Here is a 21,807-nt window from a genome sequence, read left to right as displayed (position 1 = left end):
TTCATTAGAGGGGTGGCCTTAAAATCTTCACTGTTTACAGTATTTTAACTAATTAATTTAGTAACATTTTTACTTCTAAATAATTTTCCATTGTAACTACGAACTCTACCGACGTCATATAGCAATACCTACTCAGTCTTTTCATGAAAGCCAGGGTTTTGTAATGGATTGTCACCCAGATTGTTGACATGGCAGACATGTAAGGTTGCTTATTATACTGGAGTGAGGTTATGAGAGACAGGCCTACTGCAACAATAAAACAGATAAAAAAACTTATAAACTAAAATATAGGGACAAAAAATTTATTCCTTCACTGTTCAACACACCTCCTGTTATCACATGGAACTCTTTCTCTAAAGGATCCATAGGTAAATCTAACGGTCATTATCCTGAGGGAACGAACAGCAACGCATCATGAAATGGAGCACATCTTCAGTACGTCGTAGGACTGCCTCGCAGCTTTAGTGGCTATTACACTGCTAGCAGTCAGGTCCATTCGGTGACATCTGGAGTCGGCATAAGCATATTTCTTGAGATATTTCCTTAAAAAAGGGCTATAAGTGTAGTGTTTGACAACTGAAATGGGCCTCAACACTATCACTGCAATGAATCGTTCATTGCCGAAACTGTACATTTAGTACACTAATGTTCAGAAAAAGCAGAACACCTTGAATGACTAGAGGTAGAACGTTCATATTCACAGGTCATATACGTTAATAGGTTCTGCAGAAATGATTAGCATTTCAGTCACCTCGGTTCAGCTTGTGTCCTGTTGTCTAGTAGGAACAGGGTCCGCCACTGGCCCTGATAACATGTTCCAAGCGTGATGCCGTCGACGCACGTAAGGCGCGGAAGGCGTCCTGTGTTTCAGCCATCCATGTTGTACTTACCTGGTTCCAAAGCTCAGCTGTGGTGTTGAGTCATAGCGCTACTACTGTCGTCTCAACATATTCCACACATCTGGAGGACCAGGGCAAAAGGCTGGCACACTGTGACACCAAGAAGGCACGTGTTCCTGCAAGAACATCTACATCTATATGCTTATTCTGAAATTCACATTCAAGTGCTTGGCAGAGGGTTCACCGAACCACAATCATATTATCTTTCTACCATTCCACTTCCGAACAGCGCGCGGGAAGAACGAACACCTAAACCTTTCTGTTGGAGCTCAGATTTCTCTTATTTTATTTTGATGATCATTCCTACTTATGTAGGCTGGGCTCAAAAAAATATTTTCGAATTCGGAAGAGAAAGTTGGTGACTGAAATTTCGTAAATAGATCTCGCCGCGACGGAAAACGTCTTTGCTTTAATGACTTCCATCCCAACTCGCGTATCATATCTGCCACACTCTCTCCCCTATTACGTGATAATACAAAACGAGCTGCCCTTCTTTGCACCCTCTCGATGTCCTCCGTCAATCCCACCTGGTAAGGATCCCACACCGCGCAGCAATATTCTAACAGAGGACGAAAGAGTGTAGTGTAAGCTGTATCTTTAGTGGACTTGTTGCATCTTCTAAGTGTCCTGCCAATGAAACGCAACCTTTGGCTCGCCTTCCCCACAATATTGTCTATGTGGCCTTTCGAACTGAAGTTGTTCGTAATTTTAACACCCAGGTACTTAGTTGAATTGACAGCATTGAGAATTGTATTATTTATCGAGTAATCGAATTCCAACGGATTTCTGTTAGAACTCATGTGGATCACTTCACACTTTTCGTTATTTAGCGTCAACTGCCACCTGCCACACCATAGAGCAATCTTTTCTAAATCGCTTTGCAACTGATACTGGTCTTCGGATGACCTTACTAGACGGTAAATTACAGCATCATCTGCGAACAACCTAAGAGAACTGCTCAGATTGACACCCAGGTTATTTACATAGATCACGAACAGCAGAGGTCCCAGGACGCTTCCCTGGGGAACTCCTGATATCACTTCAGTTTTACTCTATGATTTGCCGTCTATTACTACGAACTGCAACCTTCCTGACAGGAAATAACGAATCCAGTCGCACAACTGAGACGATACCCCATTGGCCCGCAGCTTGATTAGAAGTTGCATGTGGTCGCGCATTGTCTTGCTGGAAAGTGGCGTCTGGGGACTTATGTAGGAAAGGTAAGGCTACAGGTCGCAGGATGTCATTCACGTAGGGCAAACCGATCACAGTGACATGGACATGCACCATTTGCGATTTATGGTTGTACCCAATAGCACACCACACCATAAGTCACTGTGATGTCATACTAATGTAGATGTTCTGTGAATATGAATGTCCTATCTGAAGTCGTTCAAGGTGTTCTGTTGTTTCTAAACATGGATATGTAACTGATGTGAAGCCGTCATACAACTGTTATTGAAGCAATATTGAGGATATTCAGCCCAGTCGTTAATCGTGTGATTACGTGTTTTGGGAAACATTATACCGTTTCCAAGCGCAAAAAATTTTTTAATACCATTAGGCCTCGTCACAACTTAAAGAACATGCTGCACACATTGTCAACTCAAACCATAATATATAAATCACAAGCCGGTGCATCCACCGTTCCTGTACATCTTAGTGTAGAAACAATGCATTCATCTTCTCATCGCAACAGGACACAGTCTGAGAAATACACTGACAGAGAACAAACGCAATACGAAGAAGGAGTTGCGTGACAGAAGATGAACTGTATTCAAATTTCGCGTCAGTCGCATAAGAGTGGCGCTAGTAGTGCCACTGTGTGGATGAAAATCAGGTTTGTTTTAAATGGACTCTGTAACGGTCGTGAGTGTTAGTTTCCTCTGAGACTGGGCGTGGGGAGTTGATGTTAGTCAAGAAAGCCTCTAAGGCGAGGAAGGTGCTATTATCACCACCTCACAGAGTTCGAACGAGGTCGTCTGAAAGGGCTACGAGAAGGTGCATGTTTCCTCTGCGATACTGCAGGAAAATTTGGGAGGAATGCAGCCAATGTTCATGATTGCTGATAGCATCTGCAGCACCAATTTCAGCAATAGTTGACACTACAGTGACACAACGAGTTGTTACAAATCGGTTACTTCAAAGACAGTTCCGATCCAGACGTGCTGTAGCGTGGCTTCCACCCACCGAAAGCCAACGCCATTTGCGACGTCAGTGGTGTCAAGTTAGAGCTCGTCGGACGGCAGAATGGAGGTCTGTTATATTTTCTGATGGAAGCCGGTTGTGCCTTAGTTCAAATAATGGCCTTGTGCCGGTTAGGGGGAGACCAGTTGAGGGCTTGCAACCAATATGTCTGCATGTTAGACACACTGGGACTACGGCTGGAGTTACGGTCTGAGGTGCCATTTCGTATAACAGCAGGAGCACACAAGTGTCTATCCCACCCACCCTGACTGCTAATTTGTTCGTCAAGTCTGGTGATTCGACTTATTGTGCTGCCATTGGCGAACAGCATTCCAAAGGGCGTCTTCCATGTGGATAACGCACGCCCACGTACCATTATTGTAACCCAATATGCTCTGCAGAATTTCGACATACTGTCAGCCTTCTCAATCACCAGATCTGTCTCTAAGGGAGCACATACGGTACATCATCAGATGACAACTCCAGTGTCCCTGTATTGATCGGCAGGCATGAAACTGTAGCCCACAAATTGACATCTGGCACCTATACGACACAATGCATGCACGTTTGCATGCTTGCATTCAACATTCTGGCGGTTTCACCGGCTATTAATGGACCAGCATTTTACATTGGCAATGACTTGTCTGGTGCATACATTAACATGTGATATTAAATTGTTAATCACTTAAATAAGTTACCTAGTCAAACATATCTCCAAAGTTACATTACTTTATATTAATTATTTTTTGGGTTACGATTTTTTTTTTTTTTTTTTTTTGGTCAGTGTACTAGTACACATCTTACAGGAAACACAGGCATATACGAATATGTTTTCGAGTAAGGTTTCTGTACACCCACGCCCATAATTTCGGGAAGGGTGGTACGACACTGGAGACCTAAGGTACCTTATAATAAATCAGCCATAAAACGTATATGAAAGACTTGAAAATGTCGGTCAGTGGAATTCACGCTGGGTACATGGGATACTTCTACCTTCCAGATGCTGCGAAGTGTTCCAAAAGTGATGCACGGTCGACAGCATAAAATATATATACACTACTGACCATTAAAATTGCTACACCACGAAGATGACGTGCTACACACGCAAAATTTAACCTACAGGACGACGATTCTGTGATATCCAAATGATTAGCTTTTCTGAGCGTTGACACAAGGTGGCGCCGGTGGCGAGAGCTACAACGTGCTGACATGAGGAAACTTTTCAACCGATTTCTCATACACAAACAGCAGTTGACCGGCGTTGCCTGGTGAAACGTTGTTGTGATGCCTCGTGTAAGGAGAAGAAATGCGTACCATCACGTTTCCGACTTTGATAAAGGTCGGATTGTAGTCTATCGCGATTGCTGTTTATCGTATCGCGACATCGCTCCCCGCATTGGTCGATATCCAATTACTGTTAGTAGAATATGGAATTCGTGGGTTTAGGAGGGTAATACGGAACGCCGTGCTGGATCCCAACGGCCTCGGATGACTAGCAGTCGAGATGACAGGCATCTTATCCGCATGGCTGTTACGGATCGTGCAGCCAGTATCATGATGGTCGCATCCGTGTTCGGCAACATCGCACTGAACGCACATTGGAAGCGAGTATTCGTCATCGCCATACTGGCGTATCACCCGGCGTGATGGTATGGGGTGCCATTGGTTACACGTCTCGGTCACCTCTTGTTCGCATTGACGGCACTTTGAAAAGTGGACCTTACATTTCAGATGTGTTACGACCCTTGGCTCTACCCTTCATTCGATCCCTGTGAAACCCTACATTTCAGGAGGATAATGCACGATCGCATGATGCAGGTCCTGTACGGGCCTTTCTGGATACAGAAAATGTTCGACTGCTGCCCTGGCCAACACATTCACCAGATCTCTCACCAATTGAAGATGTCTGGTCAATGGTGGCCGAGCAACTGGCTCGTCACAATGCGCCAGTCACTGCTCTTGATGAACTGTGGTATCGTGTTGAAGCTGCATGGGCAGCTGTACCTGTACACGCCATCCAAGCTCTGTTTGACTCAATGCCCAGGCGTATCAAGCCGTTATTGCGGCTAGAGGTTGTTGTTCTGGATACTGATTTCTCAGGATCTATGCACCGAAGTTGCGTGAAAATGTAATCACATGTCAGTTCTAGTATAATATATTTTTCCAATGAATACCCGTTTATTATCTGCATTTCTTCTTGGTGTAGCAATTTTAATGGCCAGTAGTGTAGCTTTATTTGAAGACGAACATGATGCAGAGCAGACCATTCTGATGGTGTTGGGGATGGGCGCAGTGGCCAGCAGTGAGCACGAACAGCTGTGTTTGTGCCAGGGGCAGCAAGAGGGCGGAGCCGCCGCGGCTGGCGTCTGAGGTGGCGGCCGCGCAGGTCAGCGAGTTGAGCCGCCGGCTGCGCGACATGTGCGCAGAGCTCGAGGCCACCAGGAACCGCCAGCGCGCCGCCGAGGACAAGGTGAGGCAGCGGCCAGCAGCCCCAGCACCTCACTGTGTGGCCTGGTGGACACGGGCCAGTGACGAGGAACACTAAAACTGGCACCAAACACTCACTACTGCAGCACCTGTAACAACCAAACCACAGACAGCACAGTCTCTGGTACCAGTTCCACCACAGTATTCGTCATCCTCCCTATAGTCATCTAATATAAACCACTGTCTTCAATGTTTATAATTATGATAACTTCCACTCAATTTTATCAATCGTAGTCCAAGAGAATATAAATTCTGTATGTCTTCCTTAGTTGGCAATACTTACAGTGATTCCTTCTGGACTGATCCCGTTTCGTTGCCTTCATACTTGTAGGACGTCCAGATAGAAATTTCCTAAACCAGTATGAAACTCTTCTCAGAAACACTAGAAAAAACTGATTTTAGAGGTTTCAAAACCAGAACAGTGTTAGTTCAAAAAGTTCTAGCTATTTAAAATGGGTGCCCTTGGCTGCTTGTATAACATTCTAGTCTTGTAATTGTAAAGTCGTTGCTTCGATTTTTGCCAGATTATTTTTTTGTACTTTTATTTGAGTGCAGTTTTCATTATGAACATCAACTATTAATCTACTAACATTCAAACATAATTTTTCTAACACAACATATTTCATTTTTAATTACTAATTGCATCAAAATGTGAATATTCATAAGAAACTGAAACGTATGAATATTTGAAACATCAATAGAAAATTAAGTATTTCTTTTATTCTCGCGGGTAAGGCGCTCCGTCCGGAATCGCGTGACTGCTACGGTCGCAGGTTCGAATCCTGCCTCGGGCATGGATGTGTGTGATGTCCTTAGGTTAGTTAGGTTTAAGTAGTTCTAAGTTTTAGGGTACTGATGACCACAGATGTTAAGTCCCATAGTGCTCAGAGCCATTTGAACCACTTGAACCAATTTCTTTTATTTTTAGAGCTTGTAAATAAATACAAACGGAATATTGAAAAGTACAGTGTACATAGTTTTTCGGTTTTAACAATAAATTAGTTCGTATTTCGTATCAAATTTTAATTTATTTCATAATCTCATTTTCATGCAATTAGTAATTAAAAATGAATAACACGTTATTTCTATTTAAAAATTAATAATACTTATTTGTTTGATAATATTTCAGTGCAGTGATAATGACATAAATCAAATTGCAGCGACTGTCTTCTCTTATGGTTGCGTTTCGAGATACCAATCTTGCTTTGGTATCTCGCTCTTCAGACGGCAAGCCATTAGTATTTAAAGTAACGAAGGAAGATACGGATAAACAGGTACGAACTCTGCCTACCTGCGAACAGGTGTCGTCGCTGACTGCGGAGGTGGAGCGCCTGCGGTGCGCGCCGCCCCCTCCGACTCCGGTGGCGGCAGCGGAGGGCGAGGGCGCGGCCAGCCCGGAGGAGCAGGTGCGCCAGCTTACGGAGCGGCTGTCCGCCACCAACGCCAAGCTGTGCGACAGCCGCAGCCAGTGCGCGCAGCTGCGCAGGGACCTGCAGCTGGCGCAGCGCGCGCTCGCCAACGAGGTCCGTATCTTGCTGCCTGCTCACTAGTTCACTACCCCCTACCTTGTGGCCCATTTCCATGCAGCCTCCAAAAGATATACTCAGAGACATAGCCAGAGTCTTTCCCATTACTCACAGTACTGGTTTGCAGCTAGTTGATCATAACTAAGACCGCACTTCATGTTAATGGTCTATAGTGGTTTGTCTTGTTATGGGTGACAGGTAAATGAGTGATAGGTAAATTTAGGGAAGAGGTTGATATCCAATACTGGCACTACTACTGGGTCCATAAGACAGCACTGAGGAGGTCATCTACTACTTACTTTACAACTGACACATTTCCTCTGATTGGTTTCTCATATCTTGCCCAACCTTTTATCACTAGAGTCTGGCCATCCTTCCGAACGTCATAACTTACAGTTCAAATTTTCATCTGATTGCTGTGTAAGTTATATCTGCTATTTGTAATTCTTTCCCAAAGAAAAATTTTCCAACAGAATCTTATAACTCGTGGCTGCAGGGATAAATGCTAAATCTCATCCAGTGTTAGGGACACATGCCTAGTTTGTGACCAAGCGAAATGTCGCAGCTGTGACTAGGTGGATTCGCATTTTGGAGGACAGCGGTTCAAATACACCGTTCGGCCACCTACATTGACGTTGATTAAGATAAATACCGGAGGCATTGCTTTCAGAACGAAATAGCTGATATTCTCTAATGACATCGTCATAAAAGCGTCGCTAAACCTCTAACCTTCTCTCCTCGCTACGTTATGTTAGTATTATGCAAATCTATATTTGTTAGTAATTACCATTACTTACATGTGCAGTGTATGAAAAGGTTATAGCGCTACATTGTGTAGAGGCACTCTGCATTATTGGCAGTAGCTTGAGAGGTTTCTTCTGCTTACTGTGATTCTGTTGGAGTGCATGCTGCTTGATTCACATAAATATTTCTGGTATCACTAACTAATCCCCCCCTTCGATATTCCACTCCTGAATGGTGCAAGGAACGAATAATAGTTGGTAAGAGTCCTTGTGGTGTCACCGTCAGACACCACACTTGCTAGGTGGTAGCCTCTAAATCGGCCGCGGTCCGGTAGTATACGTCCGACCCGCGTGTCGCCACTATCAGTCATTGCAGACCGAGCGCCGCCACACGGCAGGTCTAGTCTAGAGAGACTCCCTAGCACTCGCCCAAGTTGTACAGCCGACTTTGCTAGCGATGGTTCACTGTCTACATACGCTCTCATTTACAGAGACGACAGTTTAGCATAGCCTTCAGCTACGTCATTTGCTAAGACCTAGCAAGGCGCCAAATTCAGTTACTATAAGAAATATCTTCAAGAATGTATTCTGAACAGATAATATTCTGAATCATGTACCATCAAGAGCGACGTTCATCATTAATGGATTAAAGTTAAGTATCAAACTAATTACGTCCGCTTTCTGAATTCTCATTCCTTGTCATCTTCCAGACCTCACGTCAGTATAATTCTTCCCTCCTCATGCCAGCCTGCGTGAGCTAATACGCGTGCATTTCGGCCTCCACTTGTAACACGGTGTTGGCTTCTGCTAACACAAAAGTCTCATTAGCTCCAGTTTCTAAAATTCTCTTGTCTTCACTAGAAATTACGATAGTAAACCTCTCGATGATGCACAACACCTCCCTTACGGCACCTGTCACTGGAATTTGTTGAGCATTTCTGTAATGCCATCCTGTCGATCAAACAATTCCCTGACAACACGTACCGCCCTTTGTTGGATCTTCTCTGTCACTTCTATCAGTCCTAACTGGTAAGCGTTCCGGAAGGGATAGCGATATGCACATATGCAGACGACAATTGCTTAGCGTACACATGATAAATCGGCAGTGTGTTGGTGGAGTTGTCATTTATGCTCAGATGATTCATGTGAAAAGGTTTCTGACGTGATGATTGCTGCACAACGGGAATTAAGAGACTATCAACACAGAATTGTAGTGCCCTGTGCCTCTTGTAACGCTTTGCGGTTCCTGGCTGGATGAGCTGAGGTTGGTGTGATAGATGGATGTCCGGTTCCGTCTCACTACAACAGAAAATGCACACGTTGTTTAAATAAACTTTACTACAGAACCAACTGAGTACTTAACTTCAATTATGTCCAGTCTGAAGTTCTGTGGTTAACAACAAACAAATAACATGTAGTAATTCTTGAATCCTGTCAGCATCCATATCACAACTATATTCAATGACTAACGCTCTCCCGCACCTAGCTAAGGTGCAAGGCGACGACTGTCACTGTGGAAGACCAGAGCACAGTGCGACCTACTAAGTGCAATGCGAACTGAGTCCTGATGTGACGTACTGAAAGTACTGACACTGGGAGAATGTGAGGCAGCTCGGTCGGCGGCGGCGGCCTATATGCGCGCTGCCCAGGGGCGTTTCGGAAGCCCTTAGGGAATTCAGTATTCCGATGTCCACAGCGTCAAGAGTGTGCCGAGAATACCAGATTTCAGGTATTACCTCTCACCACGGACAACGCAGTCGCCAACAGCCTTCACTGAACGACCGAGAGCAGCGAGTTTTGCTTAGAGCTGTCGGTGCTAACAGACAAGCAGCTCTGCCTGAAATAACCTTAAAAATCACTGTGGGACAAACGACAAACGCATCCATTAGGACAATGTGGAGAAATCTGTTGTTAAGGGGCTATGGCAGCAGACCACCGGCGCGAGTGCCTCTGCTGCGCCTCTCCTGCGCTCATCGCCATAACAATTGGATCCTAGACGACTGGTCAGATGAGCCTCGGTTTCAGTTGGTAAGAGCTGATGATAGAGTTCGAATGTAGCGCAGACACCACTAAGCTCTTGACCCAAGTTGTCAACAAGCTACCATGGACGTTGGTGGTGGCTCCATAATGGTGTGGGCTGTGTTTGAATGCAATAGTCTGCGTCCTTTGGAGGTTCGGCTACTTGGAGACCATTTGCAGCCGTTCACGTACTTCGCATTCCCAAATGAAGATAGAATTTTTATGGCTGACAATGCACTATGTCACTAGGTCACAATTGCTCACGATTTTATTGAGCAGAATGATGGACAGGTCTAGAGAAAGGTTTGGCGACCCAGATCTCACAACATGAATTCCATAGAAGATTTATGGACATTATCGAGAGGTCAGTTCGTATGCAGAATCCTGCACTGGCAACGCTTTAGCAATTATGGATTTGTCTGGATGGAACATAGCTCAATATTTCTGCAGGGGCTTCCAACGCCATGTTGAGGCTATGCCGCGTCGAGTTACTATTTCCAGCAAATTGTCATCAATAGTGTATTTACATCAGTGGATTTTTTCCCCTGTGTATGTACATTTATTGACCTTCAGAGTCAACTGCGAGAGCCCACGAATAATTCACGAACGCTCTGCAAGTCATTCTGGTAATCGATGCCCACCGTTGTGGCCGAACGGTTCTAGGCGCTTCAGTCTGGAACCGCGCTACCGCTACGGTCTCAGGTTCGAATCCTGCCTCGGGCATGGATGTGGGTGATGTCTTTAGTTTGGTTAGGTTTAAGTAGTTCTAAGTTATAGGGGACGTCAGATGTTAGGTCCCATAGCGCTCAGAGCCATTTGAACCATTTCTTCGCTAATCGATACGGTTTTCTGGCGGTGCTACTTTCTTATGGATAAATCGCATCATCTGCAGTCTTGAAGATGTCCCGACACTTCCTTTTAGATCATGCCTTAGGTGATGCTGTCGGAAGTGATGGACGCTCACAAATCACAACACTGTTTCCCTCACTACACACACACAATAATTCTACTTCATACAATTCATCAAGTAAGCTCTCTAGCTCTCAGCACTCATGATACAAACTTATCGAGGTCTGTTTTCATATTCTGTTAACATGCTTCTGTGTATATTATAGGCTTCACTGTTAATAAGGTCTCTTATAGCTGTGAAAAGACTTATAAGTTTGGGATATTTTGTCTGTACCTATTTAGCACTCATGTGCTAGGTGGTTCAGCGTTCTCCTTTCTCCACATTGCCAATTGCCTACCTGACTGAGCTACATTATTCTTCACGAGTATAAATAAGCAGAGTAACGGCTATTTCAGCTAAGGAAGTGGACCAAGTGCCGACTGAAATTGATGTGATGCATTTTTGACTTTCTCTGGAGAACCTGGAAGAAGAAACACAAGATGTCCCAAAAACCTTTCTCTGATTACAAACATACAAAAGGTAGAAAATATAAAATATAGATACATATCGTTTATCTTGAAGATCAAGTAACGTATTCAAGTTTTTGCTAACACAAACGCACACAACTAATAAATTCCGGCTTGTGCTCATCTCGTTCCCTGAACGATATCCAAACGATATTCCCATTCCACCCACGTCTTGATCAAAATTTCTTGAGGATTTCATGCTATGACTTCGGTAACTCTGCGCCGTAAAGCTGCGATGTTGTTCGCTGGTATATATTAAACCTGGTCCTTGACGTAACCCTAAAGGAAAAATCTAGTGGTGTTGTGTCCGGTGATGGACAACCACGCCCGATTTATCTTGCCGGAAACGTTTTATCCAGATAGGCACGAACATCTAACCACCAACGAGGTGACGCACAATCTTGTTGAAAAATTAAGTCTGGAATATCCTGACTCTGTGGGAAGACTGGTTACGGCAACATCTCAAGACACTCGTTTCACTGAAGAAAAAAGATCCTATGATTTTACTGTGCATAAGACCGCACCCCACGTTCAGCTTATGGCTTTCTCTGACGATCCCAAACACAGCGCAGGAATTGTCTAACCTCCGTACCCTAGCTTTGGCTCGGTTAACAACAAAGTTCAAATGAAATGTGGTCTCATCAGAGAAAACAACACGTTTCAGATATCCATCGTTTTCCTCAGTCTCGGCCGATATGACAACAGTGAAGCCTTAACGAGCACTGTAATCCGTTGGCTGGACGGACTGCACGATCTGGATTTTGTACGTATAATAAAGAAGTTGTCTATGTAGGATGCGGTGCACTGATGTCTTCGGAATCTGCAACTCACGTGAAGCTCTGGGGACTGACAGCTTGGAAGTCTTACGAAGGCATCTCACTGTCGAACTGTCAGCACACTAGGTCCAGGCTTCCCTCTTCTAGAGAAATCACGGACGGGCCCTGTTTTCTTGACCTTCGCATAGCATATCTTAATACTTTTAATTTGACTTCTGGTGGCTGTCTATGGTATGCCGTCTGGAATTTTCTCTGGACTGTTTTTTGTGACTGTATCTCGTGATATGAGAACACGTTTGGCGTTCTCTTGGTTTGAGTACATGTGTTTGCAAATGATATTCGATCCTACTGCTGTTACACCACTGGGCCCTGCAACAAACAAAATAACAGCAAGTATGTATCAACACAATAACCCGAATTAGTTAGTGCAATAGCAGCGAAAAGGTTTTTCTCTAAGTTTTATTTAGTAAACACAGTCATGGTCCCGTGTAAGTTGTTACATTTTATTTGTGGACAACAGGTTTCGATCTGCTACAGAGATCATCATCAGATCTAAATTCCTTTGTGGTAGTGGGAATCCCTGGCGTAGAGCAGGCCCGTCAGTGCTGGCGTTGAGAATGCTGCAGTGTAGGTCTGATGATGATGATGATGTGATGATGATGATGATCTCTGCAGCAGATCGAAACCAGTCATCCACAAATTAAAAGTAACAACTTATACGCGACCACTACTATGTTCACTAAATAAATGATAATATTACCAGAGCGCTGTTTCCTGGAACAATGTTCCAAAAAAAAATTATTTGTCTCTGTCATATTCTATGCCTTATGAATGTTCGTTACCAGAGAAAGAGTTCTGAAACACCCGGTATAACGACCGATCCTTGTGAGTTGTCGTACAGTAATTGTTAAATATCTATTCCCCGAAGTTTGAGATGTCATTTGTTAGTAATTGTTGTTTCAGTTTTTATTTTTGGCGCTTCAGTCTGGAACCAAGCGACCACTACGGTTGCGGGTTAGAATCCTGCCTCGGGCATGGATGTGTGTGATGTCCTTAGTTTAGTTAGGTTTAAGTAGTTCTACGTCTACGGAACTGATGACTTCAGATGTTAAGTCCCATAGCGCTCAGAGTCATTTGAATAATTTTTATTTTATTTTGGCCCTTCCTGACGATTAGATGACTGCATGGTACTTAGTGGTGATGTCGATCGAGAGCACTTCGAGGACCATGTACTGTACATCCAATAAAAAATGGTTGAAATTGCTCTGAGCACTATGGGACTTAACATCTGAGGTCATCAGTCCCCTAGAACTTTGAACTACTTAAACCTAACTAACCTAAGGACATCACACACATCCATGCCCGAGGCAGGATTCGAACCTGCGACCGTAGTGGTCACGCGGTTCCAGACTGAAGCGCCTAGAACAACACGGCCACACCGGCCGGCTGTACATCCAATAAAATTGTGCCGAATGCAGAGGCCACATCCTCACAGTTAACTCCTCTATTCTTTCTTCAAGCATCCCTATTTCTGTAAAAAAGTGTCTAAAAAATGTGCTGAGGAGTAAACGAAGATCACAGTGCAAAAATGAGGCAAGTTCACGTTTTTGACAAAGCTATTTCATATTCTTTAATGTTCTGTACTTGACACTGCAGAAATGCTTTAAGGTAAAAGCATCTAATGACAGAGACGTGGATGGTTTTGTCTACATATACAAAATAAAAACGAGGCACGTCTGAAAAGTCGCACTGAGTCGCACCAATGAGGGAATTTTTGTTTATTTTTTGTCGGCCAACCTGCACTTAATTAGACAGTAAGATGTTTTATTCTATATTTCTGTCCTAACGTAAAACCATATGGTCTGTTTCATTATGTTCCTTACTGTTTTAACAAAAACTTGTTTGTCATAGTATTGTAGTTCTTACATAGTCTTGGTGATCCGCGGAAGATTTTCATTTCATTTCTTTTTCCTGCAACAAGATACAGGACAGCTGTCTAACATGTTGGCACACTTACATCTACTAATAGTACAAAAACCAGAGGTGACGTAGAAGGTTTAGAGATGCAAGAAAGAGGCTCAGGGTGCAGATTCATGAGCAACATAAGCCTTGCAGAAGCAAACTGTGGTGTTTTGACAATATTCAAGACTCAGAGAGTACAAAGATAAAAGACTTTTATAGCTTATCTGTTAGGGAAATACAAAAATCGTATACCTCAGTGGTTTAGTTCAGTTCGTGAATTTTTCAAAAGAGACCTAGAAAAATTGTGAGAAGGTGAATTTCAGAGAAAAGAGTTTAAAGTATAAAGTGAAAGTTTTGAAATAAAATAGTGGTGTCAATGACATCGCTGTAGACCATGTTGGCACATTCCACCCAGAGGCTACCTTCTGGCTGACTTCAGCCGACTTCTGGGCACTTTCCTAGGGTCCAGGATTCGCACCTGAAACTGACTTGCCGCCGAACCGCTGCTTACCTAGATGCATTCACTCTGCTACTGCAGACTTGCATCTGTGGGCCACTGAGACTGCATCTTACATCGAGGTCCTTGGTTCCGGACGTAGGTGTGCCTCTTCTCTTCCCTGCCACTTTGTGTGACAAGTGCGGGCCCAGCTGTGTTGACTCAGTAGGTGACGTAGCACCGTTGTTGACATGGCTACAACACGAGCCGCGCCGCGGCGTCCTACTGTGCGGTGCCACTGCTGCCAGAGAGCCTGTATAGGGAGAGAGTGGCCAACCGGACGATACGGCGGCCATTTTTCTGCCAAACTGCGGGCGGGGCTTTTGAATGGCCAGTAGCGGAGTAGTGGAGTACACACTCACCGAATCAAAAGCACAAGACAATATGGCTAAATCATTCGTTAAATGCCTTCCTTTACAGCTATAATATACTCATAGAAGCCTACTACGTACAGCACAGGAAAATTTGATACAGTGGCTGTAAAAATTATTCGTTACTTGCATTTGCCTCCTTTAAAGTTCGTTCACTACACATTTTGCAATGAAAGTAAAGTGAATAAAAAAAGTGTATAGGATTTCTTTTGTATCGGAAGTGCATAACGCTAAAGACTTAACGTATCTGTATTACGTCAGATGAATGAAAGTCGTAAGCACATGTTTGCTTGTGACACGCAAAAAGTGTGACACGTATTAGTACTTCTTGTCACGTCTTCAAACTTTTTGCATGTCACAAGTAAACAACTGCTTACGACTTTCTTTCATATATATATACTGAATACCTCTCTAGATAACAAACGAAAAAGATTACAAAAATCAGGTAATGTTAAATGTAGGCTACTGTAATAACGACCAAATATGGCAAGAAAACTACCGTATCCCTTCTACCCCACAGTAAGTAGGCCTATTAAAAACTGTCTTCAAGAGTTCCTACAATTATTTACTACGAATAATGTTACAGCAACCATTGCGTGGAAATTCTAACATGCGAAATCCACTTTCGCTTCTATTGGAACAACCAAATGCAGCACAACCTAGCATCGTTTACGAACGTCTGCAGAACGAATTACAGATGTCAAAAACAATACTGTACAATTACTAGCATGTTTACTTCAAACATGTTGGCCTACCGACTTCATCACAAAACGCTTCATTATTTCAACTCGTATTTAAGATCGCAAACGCTAATTCCGTACTAAAAACAATGTACAACTAAATCGAACATGCATGCACAACACATAACAAGTCTCTCAATAATTCAAATACCTTTTAATTGTTTCCGAAAGTCCTCTGGACTTCAATTCAACTCAAAAGCACGGCGAACATAGGAAGCATGAGAGACGTTTGGCAGAAAAATGGCGCCAAAGCTAATCAACCAATCACTGGCGACTTCAGCTATGGCCACTCTCTCTATATACAGGCTCTCTAACTGCGGCTGTCGCCTCACGCCACCTGGTTTTGCTGCTGTCAAAGCCAGGGCCAACCCGCGCCACTGGGTGCTGACCGCAGCAAGTTGACGCCTTCGACTGATGTATTGATTGAGATGAATAAACACTGTGCACACGTACAACAGCTAGTCAACAAGGACTGACATTGATTTTTTTTCCTGTAATTTCCGCGGTAGTTTCATATCTGTGCCATGGGTATTTGAAGAGAGAGGGTTTCATGTCCACAGGCGACAGCACTCCCGTATCGGTTGGTTGGTAATAAAGTTCTATTTTGTAGACGCTCTCTTCATTTCGGTTACCAGCCAGTGGAGGTGACACGAGAAGAGGAATACTGCGCAAACGTTTTGTGTTCGTTTAAACGATATAGCCATTTTCTCTGCCCGGGGACTGGGTGTTTGTGTTGTCCCCATCAATTCATCATCCTCATCATTCGTAACAGCGGCTAGATTGCATTGTGTACAAACTGGGACTTTGTATGGGCGCTGATGACCGCACAGTTGAGCGCCCCACAAACCAAACATCATCATTATCATTATCATTGGTATAGCCATTGAAACTTGCGAAAAACAGGAACAAACCTATAGCGAGGATGAACCACCTCGTGTAACAGTGTAACAGTGCTTGTTAGGTTCAAGAAAGTCAAAGAAGACCGACTTGTCTGTGTTAAGTGAAGTGTTTCGGCTTCTGCTGTCACTGAAGTAAACATCAGCACAGCTCCTGTGATTCTCCATTAGGATCAGGGAACAACATCACCTAACCTCAGTGAAGTGTTGAGAATTTAATATGGCTGTCTCTTCACGATTATGCATGATCATCTCCATATGAGCCATGTTTATGCCCGTTGGGTGCCACGCTTGTCGACACCCGAATAATAGGCTGTGTGAAGGGAGACAAGGTGTGAGGTGTTACGCCCCTTTGTTGATGAAGGGGATGCGTTTGTGGAATCGATTATCGCTGGTTATGATTGACGGCTGCATCATTATGATCCCGAAGGAAAACAAGCCAACACAGTGTGGACTTCGACAGACTCTCCAGCACCATAAAGGGCGAAAGTTGTTTCATCTGCAGGGAAAGTGATAGTGATTACATTTTTGATTGTCAAGCAATGATGTTGCAGTAGGCAATGACCGCTCAGATTTCCGTTACAGCAGCATACTGCGCGTCAGTATTGGCTAAACTGACGAAGCACATTGTAAGGAGACGACCAGAACCTTCTCAGAGTGGGTGGAAACTTCGTCATGACAATGCGTGATCTTCTGTCGCAAATTAAATCATGCAACTTCTGGTTCAGTTCAGCATTACCTGGGTACCACATCTGAATGAATTTTTCATTCTCATCACGAAAGGCAAAGCTTTAGGGGCATTTTATTTGAGATCTCAGAAGCAAAGATCAAGAAAAGTGAGGCGATTCTCAACAAACTGAGAAAACCATGTGTTCAAGGACTGGCAGAGACGATATGAAAAGTGTATTCAAGTAGGAGGTGAGTACTTTCAAAAAGATCATTTAAACACTGAAATGGAGTAACAAATATTTGTGAAAAAAATCAGTCTACGTCTTTGTTGATCAGTCCTCGTAAATAGACGCTACCATGGTGGAAACAGTCGGGAAAAACGCATTGTTGACTAGCATAGAGGACAAACACCAAGTGGAACGATGTGGGGTGCCGTAGACGATAGCATGCCACATCGCCTCCTCTGTGTTGAGGTCAACTGAACAACAACAGTTACATCAGGGAGGTTGCAGAATCCAAGGCTGTACACCTCCTGCAGCAGCTCCACATGCAATATTTCAGCAGGACAATGCGGAGCACCTATCGAATATGTCTGGGATGTGGTTGGCCAGCAGCTTGTTGGTTCTGCTCCTTCTGCAACCACTATTGATGTTTTGCTTTGCAGCTACAAACCTCATAGCTATTTATTGCACAACAACATATCTTTGATTCTCTGCCATGACATGTAGATGTTCTAATAGCTGAATGTGGTGGCTTCACACCATACTGAATCCTCATGGCCAAAGTGCGTACACAGACCTGTCATTCTAATCATTTTTGTACTGTCATGTCTCCAATATTTGGAATAATTTTGATTGTAATTAAATGTCTCGTTTTTTGCGTTCCAGTTCATACAAAGAGCAGCGTAATTAGTTAACATGTCTGTTACTTTGAGCAGATGGTGAAACGTTAGTTTCCATTATATCTTATTCATTACATAAGTACTTGTGTTTGAGAGGAGCATAACTACTCTCATAAATTCGTCCCACTGAATATAAAATAAGATTTTACAGACAGACTATTGGTGTATGACCCACTGTGAGCCTTTTCCTTTTTTTAATTTCTATCCTGTAAAATTTACTGATGCAGATATAGCCACTTTCCCACCTACAGCCGTTAGGCAGTGGGGGTAGTTTTTTTTTCTTTTTGGGTAGATGAGCGTGTTTGGCAGGTGGGGGAGGCGGTGGCAGTGACTCAGCTGGGGTCGTTCCGCGGGCGCGCGCAGCAGATCCTGCAGCTGCAGCGGCGAGTGGCGGAGCTCCAGGACAGGCTGTCTCAGCAGCAGCAGCAGCCGGGCCAGGCCGCCTCCAGCAGCGGAGACCACGGCGTCAGCCCAGCGCAGAGCCAGGTGAGGCGCGGCTGCAGCCGGACACTGCTGTCTAAAGTCGAGACAACGCGGTAGAATGCGCACGAAGTAAGTCGGTTCCTATCACTGTAGGTGGTGCTCAGGGGTGTCGACAAGGATAACTTGTAAGCTACAGCTAGCGAGTGTGCAAATGAGTACAACAAATAATTCGACAAATATAGACATTCACACAAGTAATAAAGAAAACGAGTTCCCTCTATGGGTAATGATCATTGTGGGTATTTTACGAGTAAAACCGTCTAGATCGCTTATAAAATTTACTTTATTACGACTTTTCTGCTACTGCCATCATCAGACATCGGCAATTAAGTCGAAAGGAACAAACAGAGAGACAGGCGTCTGTTGCAAGTTCAGCACCTAGCTAACGAAAGATAAGAAAAGGTTAAAAAATATTCTCGAAGTTGCATCCACCAAAAAGCTTAAAACTTATAAAAGAAATTTCTGCTTCAGTACCGCTTAATAGAAGCGTCAACTGACAGCTTGTTTCAAAAAATTTGTATAAAGATGTAACTTATAGTCGACAGGTAGCTTTAGTATTCGAGATGGTGCCTTCAGATTTTATTGTTTTATTATATGTATGTACCTTTTGTCTATTCTTACTTATAAAAATTTCAGATTATCTCTAAAATATACGCTGCAGCCGGACACTGCTGTCTAAAGTCGAGACAATGCGGTAGAATGCGCACGAAGTAAGTCGGTTCCTATCACTGTAGGTGGTGCTCAGGGGTGTCGACAAGGATAACTTGTAAGCTACAGCTAGCGAGTGTGCAAATGAGTACAACAAATAATTTGACAAATATAGACATTCACACAAGTAATAAAGAAAACGAGTTCCCTCTATGGGTAATGATCATTGTGGGTATTTTACGAGTAAAACCGTCTAGATCGCTTATAAAATTTACTTTATTACGACTTTTCTGCTACTGCCATCATCAGACATCGGCAATTAAGTCGAAAGGAGCAAACAGAGAGACAGGCGTCTGTTGCAAGTTCAGCACCTAGCTAACGAAAGATAAGAAAAGGTTAAAAAATATTCTCGAAGTTGCATCCACCAAAAAGCTTAAAACTTATAAAAGAAATTTCTGCTTCAGTACCGCTTAATAGAAGCGTCAACTGACAGCTTGTTTCAAAAAATTTGTATAAAGATGTAACTTATAGTCGACAGGTAGCTTTAGTATTCGAGATGGTGCCTTCAGATTTTATTGTTTTATTATATGTATGTACCTTTTGTCTATTCTTACTTATAAAAATTTCAGATTATCTCTAAAATATACGCAACCACTGTCAAAGTATAAAACACGGTTTAAATGAGTGTAGGTCCATTCTTTATAATAGCTAATTTGCCCAGCAGGCAATTATATTCATCCCTCTTTGCCTAAGTATTAAAAGACAAAGCAATATATAAATAATAAAACAAAATAAAATTGAAGGCAACATACCCAATCCATAAACAATCACTTAAAGCAATACAAGAGCGACCACAGAGTGCCACAAAGGAATCTCATAAAAAGGTAAAAAATGTAGTGTAGTGAACAACGTCACTTACTTTTATACTTAAAATGTAAAATTAAAAACATGTGTCATGTGGAAGTTAGACAGTCCCCTGGATCCATCATTATTACTTAAATACAAAGTTTTCTTTTTCGTCAACATCTTTCCTGAAGAAGTGAAGCCTCGAGAAGTACTTGTAGCATTGTTTCCCCTCCTTCTCCTTTATTTTCTTTATTGTGCGACACGAGTAGCTTACCCTTGTTACAATTCCACTTTTTAATGATATCTGTGCTCCATTGCTTTCTTCTTCCAACATGAAATGTAATGGGATTGCATATAATTATACATGCCTTATTAAGCAGAAGTTTCGCTGGACATACGATGCACTAAAACTGTGTTGCCATGCCATGTAGTAAAGAGACAGCAACGAGAACGCTCGAAATGCGTAGGTGCACATGTGACTGTCATCAGGGGTGAGCACCCCTTGTGGAACAGAGGGTTGGGCTCAGCGAGTGCTCAAGGATGAGAATGCAGTACTGCGCAAGGGTCAAGTTAATTTTCACAGCATCTACAACAGATTAGCCAGGCCCAGACAGATTATAACTCTCAGTCATAAAATGTAGCTATAGCATAATTTGTATTACTGTTTAAGAAAGGCATTGACATCAGGGTCACTCACATTGACCTCTTGTAAGGTCCATATTAGTGTTTGGAAAATTTATTATTTATGCTTGATTCGAGTTTTTTACTCTATTTTTCTGCCTAAGATACATCCACTGAATTTGGAGTAAGAACAATCACCGAACTTTATGAGCAACGGTAATTAACACCGCATGGTGTGATCCTATCGCCCATACCTGTATTGTTCCTTAGCTGCAGTATATCTGATAAAACTAAACTACTGAAATAAATATGTTAAATGAGAGTCATTCTGACATTTAGTTCAAAACACAAAGATAATAGCGTCTGTACTAAAAACAGTCACACGATGCCGTTAACAACCATTGCCTACTTTCACTCGTCTAAGACCACTGCGAGATCATAAATTATAGTAATAGATGTTATTTTAATTCTCACACCCATATGAAATTTAACGATCTCATCAGGCGATGCTGATAGAACTCTGTTAGGAAATAAGACACTAAAAGTAGTAGACACTAAAAGTGGACAGCAAAATAACTGATAATGACCAAAACAGAAACGATATAAAATGCAGAAATTATTTCCGAATAGGAGGAGTTTTTTAGCATCTGATATGAATTTAAGTGCTAGGGAGGTTTTTCTGAAGTATTTTTTCTGGAGTATAGTCTTGTACAGAAGGGCAAGGTAGACAATAAGACGTTCAAACAGGATGGAAGAACTTTAAATATACACTAATGCTAAATATAAGAAAGGTAGGTCGAATACAAATGTGGTGGGACTGAATCTGTTTCGGGAAAAACAAATACGAGTATATAGCACAACTTGACCAAAAGAAGAGATTAGTTAATGGGACACATCCTGAAGATTGAACGATTCGTCAATTTGATAACGGTGTACACATTTTAGAGGAAGGCCAAGGTGCAAATACTCTACAAAGTTTCAAATGCATGTACGAGTAAGTTGCAGTAGTTATCCATAGAAAAAAAGACATGCATCGAATAGAGTAGCCTGGACACTGCTTTAAACCATTCATCGGACTGAACATCGCAAAAACAAAAACAACTGTATATGCAACATCTTCA

The 21,807-nt window shown here is 42.8% G+C and overlaps 1 protein-coding gene across 1 annotated transcript in view; it reads left to right on the top strand.

Annotated features, from left to right (window-relative positions):
• LOC126343223 (coiled-coil domain-containing protein 13-like) overlaps positions 1-21,807 on the top strand; it is an 89,694-nt gene that overhangs the window by 13,598 nt on the left and 54,289 nt on the right. Inside the window, exons 3-5 of the mRNA XM_050001925.1 lie at positions 5,418-5,556; positions 6,875-7,096; positions 18,398-18,574. Coding sequence (XP_049857882.1) covers positions 5,418-5,556; positions 6,875-7,096; positions 18,398-18,574 — 538 coding nt within the window. The remainder of the gene's footprint in view (positions 1-5,417; positions 5,557-6,874; positions 7,097-18,397; positions 18,575-21,807) is intronic.

This window comes from Schistocerca gregaria, chromosome 1, assembly GCF_023897955.1.
Source record: "Schistocerca gregaria isolate iqSchGreg1 chromosome 1, iqSchGreg1.2, whole genome shotgun sequence".
In the NCBI taxonomy this organism is placed as follows: domain Eukaryota; kingdom Metazoa; phylum Arthropoda; class Insecta; order Orthoptera; family Acrididae; genus Schistocerca; species Schistocerca gregaria.
The sequence above is the reverse complement of the archived record's forward strand: the minus strand, read 5'-3'. Positions and strand labels throughout refer to the sequence as shown.